This window comes from Mustela nivalis (genome assembly GCF_964662115.1).
Source record: "Mustela nivalis genome assembly, chromosome: 12".
Classification (NCBI taxonomy): Eukaryota; Metazoa; Chordata; class Mammalia; order Carnivora; family Mustelidae; genus Mustela; species Mustela nivalis.
In genome coordinates, this window is record NC_139031.1 from 5,969,377 (window position 1) to 5,982,545 (window position 13,169).

At 48.1% G+C, this 13,169-nt stretch overlaps 1 protein-coding gene across 1 annotated transcript in view; it reads right to left on the reverse strand.

Annotated features, from left to right (window-relative positions):
• Window positions 1–303: 303 nt before the first annotated feature.
• GIMAP8 (GTPase, IMAP family member 8) overlaps window positions 304–13,169 on the reverse strand; it is a gene marked incomplete at its 5' end in the record, with an annotated part of 36,823 nt that continues 23,957 nt past the window's right edge. The window contains 10 exon segments of the mRNA XM_082691648.1: window positions 304–825; window positions 828–878; window positions 881–949; window positions 2,832–2,963; window positions 2,966–3,325; window positions 9,926–10,119; window positions 10,445–10,705; window positions 10,707–10,835; window positions 10,837–10,892; window positions 10,894–11,075. Coding sequence (XP_082547774.1) covers window positions 317–825; window positions 828–878; window positions 881–949; window positions 2,832–2,963; window positions 2,966–3,325; window positions 9,926–10,119; window positions 10,445–10,705; window positions 10,707–10,835; window positions 10,837–10,892; window positions 10,894–11,075 — 1,943 coding nt within the window. The 3' untranslated portion in view covers window positions 304–316.

Consider the following 13,169-nt stretch of genomic DNA (forward strand, 5'->3'; position numbering starts at 1 on the left):
CCACCAGCCCTACCGCGTTCCGTCCCCAAGTGAGGGTGGCTCTACCTTAGAGAGACCCCCATGCACGTCTGCTGCCTACGATAAAATCTCCTTCAAATTCTTCAGTAAATTTGTGGGCTTGTGCTTTCCCTGGGCATTTTTTAAAAAAGATTTTATTTATTTATTTGACAGACGGAGATCACAAGTAGGCAGAGAGGCAGGCAGAGGGGCAGGGGGAAGCAGGCTCCCCACCGAGCAGAGAGCCCGATGCGGGGGCTTGATCCCAGGACCCTGAGATCATGACCTGAGCTGAAGGCAGAGGCTTTAACCCACTAAGTCACCCAGGTGTCCCCTTCCTGAGCATTTTTAATGATTTTGCTGACTTTCTCCCATTCGTGGGGACCCCCTGCCCTCCGTGGCTCTTTATCAGCTTATCAGCCATTTCCAGAAGATCTGTTGCCTGGTTTTCCCTGGTTTGGCCCATTTCTCTGTTATTAGAAGCACAGACTCGGCCCTCCCCCACACACCTTTTAATGATGTTCTTAAGAGTTTTGTTATCTGTGTTTTGGACATACTCTTCAAGGTCCCCTGACTCAAGATCTTTCTTCCAAGTGAACAGCACGTTGTGTACTTCCTCTCCGAAAATGCTCTCCAAGTCCTTCACTGCCCTTTTGTCCTCCTGAGTGAACCATCCCAGCTGGAACACCAGGACCAGAACCTTGTTCCCTTCTTCACAACAGGACAAACAGCCTCTGACCTCCTCCTTTAGCTGGGACAGACCTCCCTCCGCACTGGTCATCAGGTAGAGTGAAGGCGTGTCCACAGCCACCACCTGCAGCCTGCCCCCATCCTCTTGCTGCTCTGGCACAACGAGGTCACCCCCTGTGGAAGTCGAGGTCCCCAAGGATGGTGTTCCCGGTGGCGCTCTTCCCAGTGCCGCTCCTCCCCACCAGCACAGTGCTCAGGGTCTCTGTTGAAAAGAAAGCAGGAAATATGGATGACCACGGGCTGATCTGGGGGCAGTTTTCAAAGCGCTGCCAGATGCCATGGCAGAGGATGTTCGGAGAGCACTCGGGCCACCCTCTGACGCAGCAGCTCTCTCCCCAAGCATGGTTCCGGACACGCGCTCTGGGCATGAGAAGCATGACTTGGACCACCATCTCTGCCTCGTGCACACCCATGACATGGCACTGTTCCTACCTCTGAATTCACCCCCTCGTTCTGGTAACTTCTCTGACTCCCTGGCATCTTGTGAGGGACCCTGCCTTTACTTCCCACCGTCTACTCAGCTGCATCCAGACTCCAAATCTCATCCCTTGGTCTTCTGTTCCTGCTGCAATGATGTCTTCCTATTGCCAACTAATGCTAACTGCCGCAAAATCTCCTTGATGCATTTGAGAAATTACTCCACGGAATTGACTGTTCGTGAAAAAGCGACTACATATACCATTGACAGATTCCTCGTTCCTTCATTTGGATCACCAAAAATTCATTTCTCATTAAAACCACATTAAACTGAATTGTGTTTTTCACTGATGCGTCAAAAGGCACTTCGTGGTTATAATAACAAACACACACTCACGCTGTTTTGTGTGGTGATGATGGAGAACAGATGTCCCTAAAAATTGAATGACAGATGCTAGAGACCTGGCAGTGGGAGCTCGTGGAGGCTCCTTATGACTGTCCACCTGTACTGTGGTCTTTCTCTTCTGCACTGGCCTTTTCACTGTTCTCTCCATCATACGTTCTTTGCCGATGTACCCATATCCACCTTACAACAAAGAGGAAGGAAAGCCTACCCTGTGCTCTTCTAGGGCAAATTATTGCATTGCGTATCAGGAACCCACAGTTTCATAGTTATGCTTACAGGATTCTAGATCCATCTTCCAACAGTCTCACATTTGTCACGGATGTCAGTCCCTGCTTCCACACCCTCAGAGCGGGTGGTTCTCAAAGACCTCCACGATCGGGTCTATGATGGCCGTCCCATGTCCTGTAGAGGTGTGAACCCTCCGTGTCCATCATGGCCACTCCCTCGGCCGGCCCCTCGAGGGGTAGGCTCAGTCCCACTTCCCTGCTGGAGTTTTCCCTGAGGTGTCTTCCAGCTTTCTGCCAGCCGCCCGAACCCTGCCCACTCTCCAAAGTCCATTACAAACGGGGCTTTCTCCACACAGACTCTCCGGACCTCCCTGCATGTCTCCACTTCTTGAGCCGGCTCCCGAGCACCCGGCCCTCCGTGAGGACTGTGCAAGGGCTCCTGAGCAGACACAATCTTCTGAATCTGTGTTCTTCTCAGGGGAGGGCGTTTGAAGTGAAGGCAACGGGTGAGTCATGTTGACTTGGAAGAATGTCAGCTCAGGGCAATGAGCATGTAGCACCGAGTGCACGGGGACATCTGCTAGAGCCGTGGGTGGTGTGGCTGGGCTGAGAAACCCACCTAATGCCGTGTGAGGACTCGGGCTGCCAGTCCTCATCCTCCTCTCCTCAGAATGGCCTCCCCTCTCCAACGAGTGAAGAGTAAGGAACCAAGAAGTCAAGAGAGGGAGAAGGAGGGAGAGTGTCAGAGTGGGCTTAAGAGGAAGAGAAGAGTAAACCAACTTTCCAGAACCATCTATCTCATCATGAGCACTGAGTCTTGAGCCGCAGGCAACAGATACACTGTGGGGAGAAGAAGAGATTGGAAAAAACTCGCATCTAGAAAATGATTTTAGACGCTGTGTACCTTCCCCTGTGAAGCTGCAGGGCCTGCCCCCATTCTGTTGCAATGCCCACAACTGTTTGCAGGAGCTCGTCTGCCCGGCTCTGTTCCTCTTCCCCCGTCACTCAGCAGTTGAAGACAAAGTACCGGTCACTGCACACGTCATTGAGGTGGTAGAGAGCTTTATTTCTGTGTTTCAGGAACATCCGTAGATTCTGATCCCCGAGGTCTTCTTTCCTGGTGGAGAGAATGATCAGGTACTTCACAAATTTGTCTCCGAATCTGGCCGGATGGCATCCAGGACCGCCTCATCTTTCTCGGTGAAGGAGCCCAGCGGCATTACCAGCAGGAGGGCGAGGGGGCACCCAAGGGCAGGTCTCTGGAGCTCCGCTTTAAGGTCCCTTGAAGACGAGATGTCTGGAGCATCAGTGATCACAGCTTTCCTCTCTCTCCAGATTCTGCTTGCAGACACAAACCTCTGGGTGGCTGACCCTTCGCTGAGTTTGGTCTTAAAGACTCGATTCCGCAGAAGGCTGTTCCCAGCTGCACTCTTCCCAGCTCCACGCTTGCCTACAAGCAGGACCTTCAGCTCCGGTGGCCCAGGGTTCAGCTCACATCCTGGGGCCTGAAGCAGTTTCTCCTCTTGCCCTGGGGAAAAAGAGCAGATTCAACATCTCCCCTTGCAGCTGAGTTCAGAGATGGGGGCAGGTGTTCTGCTTTCTCATCCTCGTCAGTTTTTACAGAGAAGGCCGGTAGTGTTCTGAGCAGCAGGACACTAGTCCCGGTCACGAGCTACCGCTCTGAGTCAAAGCCGCAAAGGGGCCCATGAATAAATGAAGAGATAATGTAAAAATGGTCACGATTTCCCAGGAAAGTGAAAATGTTAAACTTGGCCTCATGAGGTCTTGGTCCTTAGATTTCCTTTCATTTTGCTACCAAAGGTAAGTGCCTGGGCTGCGAAGTCCATGGATTAAGCAGAACAGGGAGATGGAGTTTAAAATGCCCCATGTGGGGGGCGCCTGGGTGGCTCAGTTGCTAAGCATCTGCCTTCGGCTCAGGTCGTGATCCCCGGATCCTGGGATCGAGCCCGACATCGGGTTCCCTGCTCGGCAGGAAGCCTGCTTCTCCCTCTCCCACTCCCACTGCTTCTGTTCCCTCTCTCGCTGTGTCTCTCTCTGTCAAATAAATAAAATCTTTTAAAATAAATAAATAAATAAATAAGTAAATCAAATGCCCCATAAAAAAAATAAATGAATAAAATAAAATAAAACGCCCCTTGATAGTATATTTATAAAATGTTATACTGCTCAGCAATGAAAAACAAAAACGAAAGAATGAATGGATGAACTATTGATATGTAACATGCGTGGATCTTCAAAACATGCTAAATGAAAGAAGCCAGACACAAAACACACACTATGGGGTGTCACCCCATGAAGTTCAAGAACAGACGAAATTAGTCTATGCTGCCAGAAGTCTGGATTCAGTTCCCTTTGGGGAGATGCAGCAGAAATTTGGGAAGTGATTGAAATGTTCCAGATCTTTTTTTTGATTTGCTATTTTTTAAAGGTTTTATTTATTTATTAGAGAGAGAGAGAGAGCACAAGTAGGCAGAGCAGCAGGCAGAGGCAGAGGGAGAAGCAGGCTCCCCGGTGAGCAGGGAGCCGGATGTGGGGCTCCATCCCAGGACCCTGGAATCATGACCTGAGCTGAAGGCAGACACTTAACCGACTGAGCCACCCAGGCGCCCTGGAAATGCTCCAGATCTTTATCTACCTGGAGGTTACAGAGCTATACACTTAAGATTTTGCATTTTACTCTATGTTAATTGTATGTCAATAAGTTACTGTAGAAACCTGGGCCACAAAACTCTCTGCGCACACGTGCCCTGCCCCCACCACTACTCCTCTATCCAAGGTCAGTGCCAGACCTTCAGGCTGAGCAAATTTGGGTCAGGGTCAGCCACTGCCGGGAATATTCAGGGACTGAGGCACCCCAGGCACTATCAGTGTGGATCACTCCTGGGCCTCTGAGCCGCAGGTCTGGGAGGTGGAATGACACACTTTTAAAGAAAACCATCAAAACGCAGGTGACAGCTCATCCTTGTTGTCTTGGGAAAACTCCTGCTTTCCCCCAAATCAGCTCACACAAGTCTGCATCTTACCAAGATAAACCCCTTCCAATGCCCTCATTCTGAGGTACCCCCCAGTTCTCCATGGCGTGCTATTTCCTCAGGGTCACAAGGAATCATTTGGGGACATAACAAGCAAGTTCCAAGGGCATCAAAAGAATTTTAAATCCCTACTTTTGCCTGAGTCCACATGTCTCTGGCTAAGTTTACTCCTCTGTAAGTGAGAATAATGATAATACCACCCTCTTCATAGGGCTGTTAGAGGAATAAATGTGTACAGTTATCATGAGAATTATATGCTGGGAAGATTGAATTATTTATATATATTTTCCAGTATATAATGTCGATTGTGATTATCATTAAAATTGAAATTATAATAGTTATTATTATTATTATTATTAGGGGAATTTTATGAGGACAGAGATCTCAGCTGTCTAATTCACTGCTGAACACTCAGTTCTTGCACAGAGCTGTTCCAGAAATAACCTAAAAGTCCATCAATAAAGGGACAGTTGACTTAGTCATGTACACTCCTTACCTTGGACAAAATTGCACCTATGAAACAGAACAAGGAGGCTCTTACAGGGACTGACTCGTGAGGGGTGCAGGATGTATGGTTAATGGCGATCATTACAAGGATTCTGACCTCCCCCAGTGAACTCCACAAATGAGTGGAATCACCATGAAAGTGATTTCTGCTTTCCCAGGGGGAGTCAGCGCTGTATAGTCCTGGATCCAGGGCCAGAAAGACAAGGCTGAGTCAGGAAAGAAGCCACGGAAGGCAAGCCCACCTTCACAACATCCAGGGAAGGCCCAGGATCCCCACACCATGTCCAGAACCTACTCCCAAGTGTTAGGAGTTCCCTAGGGGACAAGCTGTGGACACCAACCTGAGCTAGGCCTCCAGAGTACATCTCTGATCCTACTTACCTAATTTTTCCACCTCATTTTGATTCATGATGCGTTCAAAACGATACAGATGTAAGCTTGCCATTTTTTTTTAAAAGATTTTATTTATTTATTTGACAGAGAGAGATCACAAGTAGGCAGAGAGGCAGGCAGAGAGAGAGAGAGGAGGAAGCAGGCTCCCCGCTGAGCAGAGAGCCCGATGCGGGACTCGATCCCAGGACCCTGAGATCATGACCCGAGCCGAAGGCAGCGGCTTAACCCACTGAGCCACCCAGGCGCCCCATAAGCTTGCCATTTTTAAGGATCATTCTTAACGTGTGGCTTGTCCCCCTTCTGGTCGCGGCTTCATTCATATAATCCTAGAAAATAAAGGTGGAAATAATGCACAGGGACCTAAAATTTCATCTTTTTGCAAAGTAAAGAAATGGAGACACAAGTATATAATTCAGAGTAATTTAATGAGGACGGTGTGGTCAGATCAAGGCCATGGTCATGTTCCTTGTTGGCTTTTGCAGACCCGTCCACAATGTCAGTCGAGCTTTAGACCCCACTGCCGACACTACAACAGGCTTCCCAGAAGTATGAAGATGGATCTTGTTCTTGCTCAGAGGAGCCGCACAAATGCCATCTAACCAAGGCATGGAGCCCGAAGCTCTAACTTTCCTTCTCGCCAGTCTCCCAACAATAATGGCAGTTGCTTTCCAAGTCTTCCAGAGTTTCTGCTGTTCTGGAGAAAATCCAGAGGCTTAAGAAGAGTGGACTTCCCGGAAGAAGAAACTAGCCCAGTGATGTCTGGAATGTCCATCTGAGAGACCGAGGGAAAGGAGGAGATTGGGTGTGAAACTCCTACACATCTCTGGTGTCTTCTCCCCACACTGCGCCCCCAGGATAGAAATGAAGCTGTTTCTGACGTAAGAACCAGGGACATTTGGAACTTTCCCCAACCAGGTGGGCAAATGGAACCAAACACACAATTGGTATTCCCTTCCCCTGCCTGGTAAAGCAGACAAGCGCCCCAAAATTTAATTGTCATGGAATCAAAAGAGAGGGTAAAAATTACATACAATCCTGATGAGTCTGCTATTCCTAGAAGCGTCCAATACTTTATTTTAACCCTATTTTTGTTAAATCTCCATGCCAGCCAAGGAAATTTTCCCTCTGCTTTCTTACCTGGCCTTACCCCAAGCTGTGGGTCCCTCTGCCATCCCTCTCGCCGGATCCTCCCCTCTCAGCTCTGACCCTCAGACTTCTTTCGTCTTACCCGGCACAACTCAAATTCTTTCACGTGTTTTAAATGCCAAAGGTTGTTGCAGTGCAAATGTGTATGATCTAAAAAGTAATAATTTTTAAATTTCTCACCCACTGTAAAAGGAGCAGCTGCTAATTAACATACATCCTTCTGTGTTTTTCTAAGTTTATACGCATACACACAAGCATATATGAACACACAGGGAGACTTGGTAGGCATCTTGCTCTGCAATCTGCTTCAGAATATGTCCTGTACAGCTGTACAAGTCAGTCTCCATAGATCAGCTCTGTTTTTTTAGGATGTGCTATTTGCTCCAAGGCATGGACATGGAACATTCCATCCTAACGTAACAGTTCCTTTACTGGTAGACTGTCAGGTTATTTCTGGTTTTACTATCTCAAGAGATGCCATGAGAAGTACCCTTACACAGACATCTTTATGTATGTGAATGTTTTATTTCTGGGTAATAGTCCTAAAAGTGGGAATCTGGCTGAGTCTCTGGGTTGTTAAAGTCCTTAATGTCTCCATAACTTATGTGAACCTTATACACATCCATCATAATGCTAATAACTGTAAGGTTTTATAGGCGAGATACATACGACACCAGGCAAGATAGGTGCAAGGCAAGGTTTATTAAAGGCGCTCTTGGGGGAAGTTCCGAGACTCGGGAGAGGAGAGTCAGGGAAGTCGCAGCCGGGAGGGGGTCGAGTGGGTCTTTTATTTGGGTTAAGACAGGGTATAGGTTCACAGCCATATAAAGATAAGGTATTCGGGGTGTGGGTTCACAACTATATATGGTAAGGTATTTGGTGGTTGGAGGGTAGGGAGAGTCCTAATGTTCCTGTTTCCTACGTGGGTATCGGTTTACTTGTGGTGACATGTCCTCAGCATACGTCCTTCTGGCGGGAGAGTCATGGGTAAAGGAAGAGGGTGGCCTGGAAGATGGCGGCCCGGCGACCATTTTTATTGTTCCTCCTGCGTTCCCGGAGCCGCCGACCCAACAATAATAATTATAGGGGCAGCTGATAATCACCAAATGCTAACACCTCAAGTATTTGCAAATATTTTTGGAAGCATTTATTTCATTGCATCGTCACAGAAATCTCTGAGATACATATTATTATCTCTGTTTTATGGAAGACAAAAATAAGATCCTGGGTCAACAGAATGGAAATGAGTTCTGTCCCTCAGGGAGTCTATGGGGAGGCAACCACCACAAGTATATTCACAGCAATCACTTAACTCGCCTGCTGGTGGCCACGGGAGGAGCGCCATGATGGAAGGAGGGGCGGGTGGTGAAGACGCGCTGAGGAAGTGAGTTCATGCTGAGGGAGATGGGTACACAAAAGCAGACCTGGTATGGGGTCGGATGGGAAAGGAGAAGTGTCCAGGTGGACCAAATCACAGGTTGGACATGAATGCAAGTCAAGGACCACAGGGAAGGCCAGTGAGACCAACACCTGATGAGCAAGTTAGAGGGTTAGGGACTGGCTCAGGCCGGGGATTCTGAACTCAATCTGAAGATCAGTGGACAGTCACCACCACATTTTAAACAAGAGGGTGTCGTGTTCAGGGTACAGTGCACAGAGCTCATCCCATGCTCTGATCCTCTCTGCAGACATTCCTGCTCCAGACAGCTTTCAAGAGACAGAAGGATGGTTATAAAGGAAAAAGGAGGGCCACGAGCGACGAGTTCTCTGGAGCCTCAGGGTCCTCATCGGTAGAACAGGGTACACAGAGCGCTCGTGAGGAAGTTGTCTGTTCATGTGTCTGGGACTCAGTAGGTGCTCAATAATTGTTGCTGTCCTTCTCACCTCCGTGCTGTCCGGGCTTCACGCTCACCAGTTCTCAGAGTTTACTCTGACCAACGCCACCCCCCACGCAGGATTTTTGCTTGCTTTACCTCTTTGGGCACTTGCGTTATGGATCCTCTGTACCAACATTCACTTACCGTCCCTGAATCAGGAACTGTTTTGTGTCTTATGCATGAGTCACTCAAACCCAGGAATAAGCTCCTCAAAAGCAAAAGCCTGAATTTTTGTATCTTCCTTAACTACAAATACATTTTCTACTCAGGTTTAAAAATTAGGGCGCCTGCGTGGCTCAGTGGGTTAAGCGGCTGCCTTTGGCTCAGGTCGTGATCTCCGGGTCTTGGGATCAAGTCCCGCCTGGGGCTCCCTGCTCAGCAGGGAGTCTACTTCTCCCTCTCCCTCTGCCGCTCCCCCTGCTTGTACTCTCTCTTTCTCTGTGTCAAATAAATAAGTAAAATCTTCAAAAAAAAAATAAATTAATTAAATAAGGGCTCCTGGGTGGCTCAGTGGGTTAAGCCTCTGCCTTCAGCTCAGGTCATGATCTCAGGGTCCTGGGATCGAGCCCTGTGTCGGGCTCTCCACTCAGTGGGGAGCTGCTTCCCTACCCCCACCTGCCTCTCTCCGCCTGCTTGTGATCTATCTCTCTCTCTCTCTGTCAAATAAATAAATAAATAAATAAATAAATAAAATCTTTAAAAAAAGAAATTAAATAAAATATGACTATGGCTCTTGTGTATGAAATGGATTGAGGGTAAGGCACAAGAATGAAAGAGGGGAAGGTTGTTTGTAAGACAGGACAGGCGAGAACCCAGGCTGGCTTGGATCAGACGGGGGAGTGCGAATGGAGAGGCGGGACTTCTGACCACAGAAGACTTGATGAATTCTCAGATATGAGCTGCCAGCTGGTAGCGGCAGCAAAGCCGACCTCTGGGTTTAGGTTCTAAGACCTGGTGAGCAGCACCACCATTTACCCAGCTGAGAGGAAAACGGAAGTCTTACAGATTTCAGAGGGAAAACCAAAGGTCTGGATGTGTGAAGTCCAAGGTCCTCTATGAGAGCCAACTGGAGCTGTCGAGGAGCAGTTGGATACGGGAGCAGGATTGAAAGGAGAGACCTGGACGACAGCGATGAATCTGGAAGCCGTTAGCGATCGGCGGAGCTCGGCGCTGGAAGGCAGAGTTGAGGAAAGCCTAGAACCATGCCCTGGAGGTGCCAACTTTCAGAGGCCACGCGAGGAGAGCTCAGGAATCTCTGGCATAGCCCACAAGGGAAGGAGTTAGAAAACAAAGAGTGTAGTTGTATTGAAGCCAAGGGAAGAGACGGTCCGTTTGTGTGTCCAGTGCTGTGAGGGATAAAGTCAGGTGAGAACTTGAATGTATCCGTTAATTTGCCAAGAAGGGTAATATGCAAAGCCCTGTACCACCTGGTGCCTCATGTTGGCAGACCACAGATAAATATCTCTTTAAACAAAGCCTATGGTCCATCACACGGTGCCACACCTCCCGTATCCCTGCCCGTCATCCACCCAAGAGCTCTAGCAACAAAGATCCTTGTAGACCTTAAGAATATCTTACCACGAATTCATGGCTTTCATTTCTGAAGGTCACAATTTATGGTCCTCCATTTTCATGCAACAAACCCTGGGCCCGGTACAGGAGCCCCCTCACCTGATGGGCCACTCCTCCTCGCTTGCCCCGTTGGTCAGAGCACAGTTTTGGCCTCCGCAGTTTTCAGCCAGCTCCGGGAGGTACCCCTCCCCACTGACGTAAGCTTGCAGGGCATCAAACTCCAAATCATCCTCCCGAGTGAAAACGGTAATGATGTACTTCTTGGCGTCGGCTCCAAACAGCTCGTGGATACCCGTGACTGCCTCCTTGTCCTCCGCCTTATAACAGCCGATGGCAATTACCAGCAGCAGGACGTGGAGGCTCCAAGCAGCTTTCAATGTTGCGTTGCTTGTCTTTGGCACAAGAGATCGAGGAGAAAATGTCGGAGGTGTCGATGACCACAAACTTCCCCTCTCCTGTGGACCCCTCGCTCTCTGGCACGTTTTTGTCACCATCTGGACACAAACACAATTTTGCCCAGAATCATGTTTCCTGGGGCGCTTTTCCCCTGCACCACTCTTCCCCAAGAGGAGAAGCCTCAGCTCCGGCTCCGGGTCCTGACACGGCCCCCGTTGGCTCTGCTGGACAAAAACAACACACCCATGTGGAACACAGGAGAAGTCCACAGAGGGGCAGCAAGAAAATGCATTCTTTCTAGTTCCACCCCAAGGACTGGGGCTACTGACGTCAACTCAATTCTTTCTAGTTCCACCCCAAGGACTGGGGCTACTGACGTCAACTCAAACTAGATTCGGATAAGCGATCCTGTTTCCCTGATCCTCTCTGTGCTCTTGTCTCCAAAGTAAATCCGTACGTAGATGTCACACACGGCAGGCTAATCCGACAGTCCCTTCTCTCTCTGTATGCCCCCCACTATACACACTGGGGTAGAAGCAGACACCATGAGAGAATAAGGTCCCCTCCCTGAGATGTCCATGTGCTAATCCCCGGAATCTGTGGCTACGTTATGTTACATGGGAAAAGGACCTTGCCAATGTGATTAAGGATCTTGAGATGGAGAGATAATCTTGGATTATCTCTTGGACCCAGTAGACTCACACTGTAAGAGGTCCTTCTGAGAGGAAGGCAGGAAAGTCAGAGTAAGAAAAAGGAGATGTGAGGACAGAAGCAGAGGTCAGAGAGTGAGAGCGATTTGAAAATACTACACTGGTGACTTTGAACGTAGAGCCACAAGTCAAGGGGGATGGGGGCAGCTTCTAGAAACTGGAAAAGGCAAGGAAATGATTCTCCCACACAGCCTCTGGAAGGATCCTGCCCAGCACCTTGATTTTAGGGCTTCTGACTTCCAGAATTATAAAATAAGAACCTGGTGGGTTTTTAGCAAATGATCGTGTGGCAATCTGTTACAGCAGCAACAGAAACTAATACGCACTCTTTCCCAGCTTCCTTTCAGTTGGAGTAACCATGTGACCTAGTTCTACCCGAGGACAATGAGGGAACATTTCCTTGGGCTTTCTTCTTATTTGGAATGTAAATGTGATATCTGGGAACCCCTGAGTGGCTCAGTCGGTTAAGCATCTGCCTTCAGCTCAAGTTACTATCCCAGGATCCTAGGATAGAGCCCTGCCTGCATCAGGCTCCCTGCTCAGTGGAGAGCCTGCTTTTCCCTCTCTCTCTCTCTGCCCCCATTAGTGCTCTCTTGCTCTTGCTTTATCTCAAATAAATAAATAAAATCTTTAAAAACAATAAATGTGATATCTGAAATCACAGCAGATATCACGAGGCAATGAGGTAACCAACCAGAGAACAAAAGGCCAGGGTGCGCCATCACACTGAAGGAACGAAAAGCAGAGAGATAAAAGAATTCCTGATGACATCACTGAGCTACCAAAATATCCTTGAGATCACCTTTTTTTTAAGATTTATTTATTTATTTATTAGTTTTTAAAAATTTATCTATTTGACAGAGAGAGCGAGAGAGAGCCAGAGAGCACAAGTGAGGGAGAAGCAGGCTCCCCGCCAAGCAAGGAGCCTGACGCAGGACTCGATCCCAGGACTCCGAGGTCATGACCCGACCTAACCGACTGAGCCACCCAGGCACCCTGAGATCACCTTTTTGTTAAGCAAACAGCTGATATGCTAAAGATCTAGGGGCTGCTACTCAAAGCACGGTTCACAGGCTGGCGGTACTGCCAGTAACGGAGGCCATGTCAGCAGTGCAGAATCTCAGTCTCCACCCAGACCTCCTGAATAAGAATCTGTAACTGAACAAGCTCCAGATGCTTCTCACGAACACTCAAGTTTGAGAAGCACTGGTGTAAGACACCATTAGTTCAAGATTAGCATTCCCAGCTGAATCAGGACCCACTTGAGGAGCCAAGTTTCCCAGCACCATTTCTTGAACAGTTCCGTCTTTTTCCAAATGACTCTGTCAGATACCATGTGACCGAATTTCCATGAGTCTATTCCTCAGTTGTCTGTTCTGTCCACTAAATGCTTACTCAGTCTATTCCTGAACAAGAAAATGTTATTTACTAAAACCAAAATGACTTAATATTATCCTACTTAAGATACTTAAACCTTCATTACGTGATCAAGGAGGTAGGTCCCAACACCTTGCTATTGTTCAAAACTGTCACACTCTTCTCGGCTTTTTAATCTCCTGTAGGACTTTGAAAATCATTTTTCCTTGTCTTTAGGAAATCCCTATTGAAATGTAGAATGCCATAGCATTGAATGTGTAGCTTAGTTTTAGAAGAACTGACATGTTCATAGGGTTCTCTTTTTGTTGATCAGTTTTAAACATATTCTAATTTCAACCATT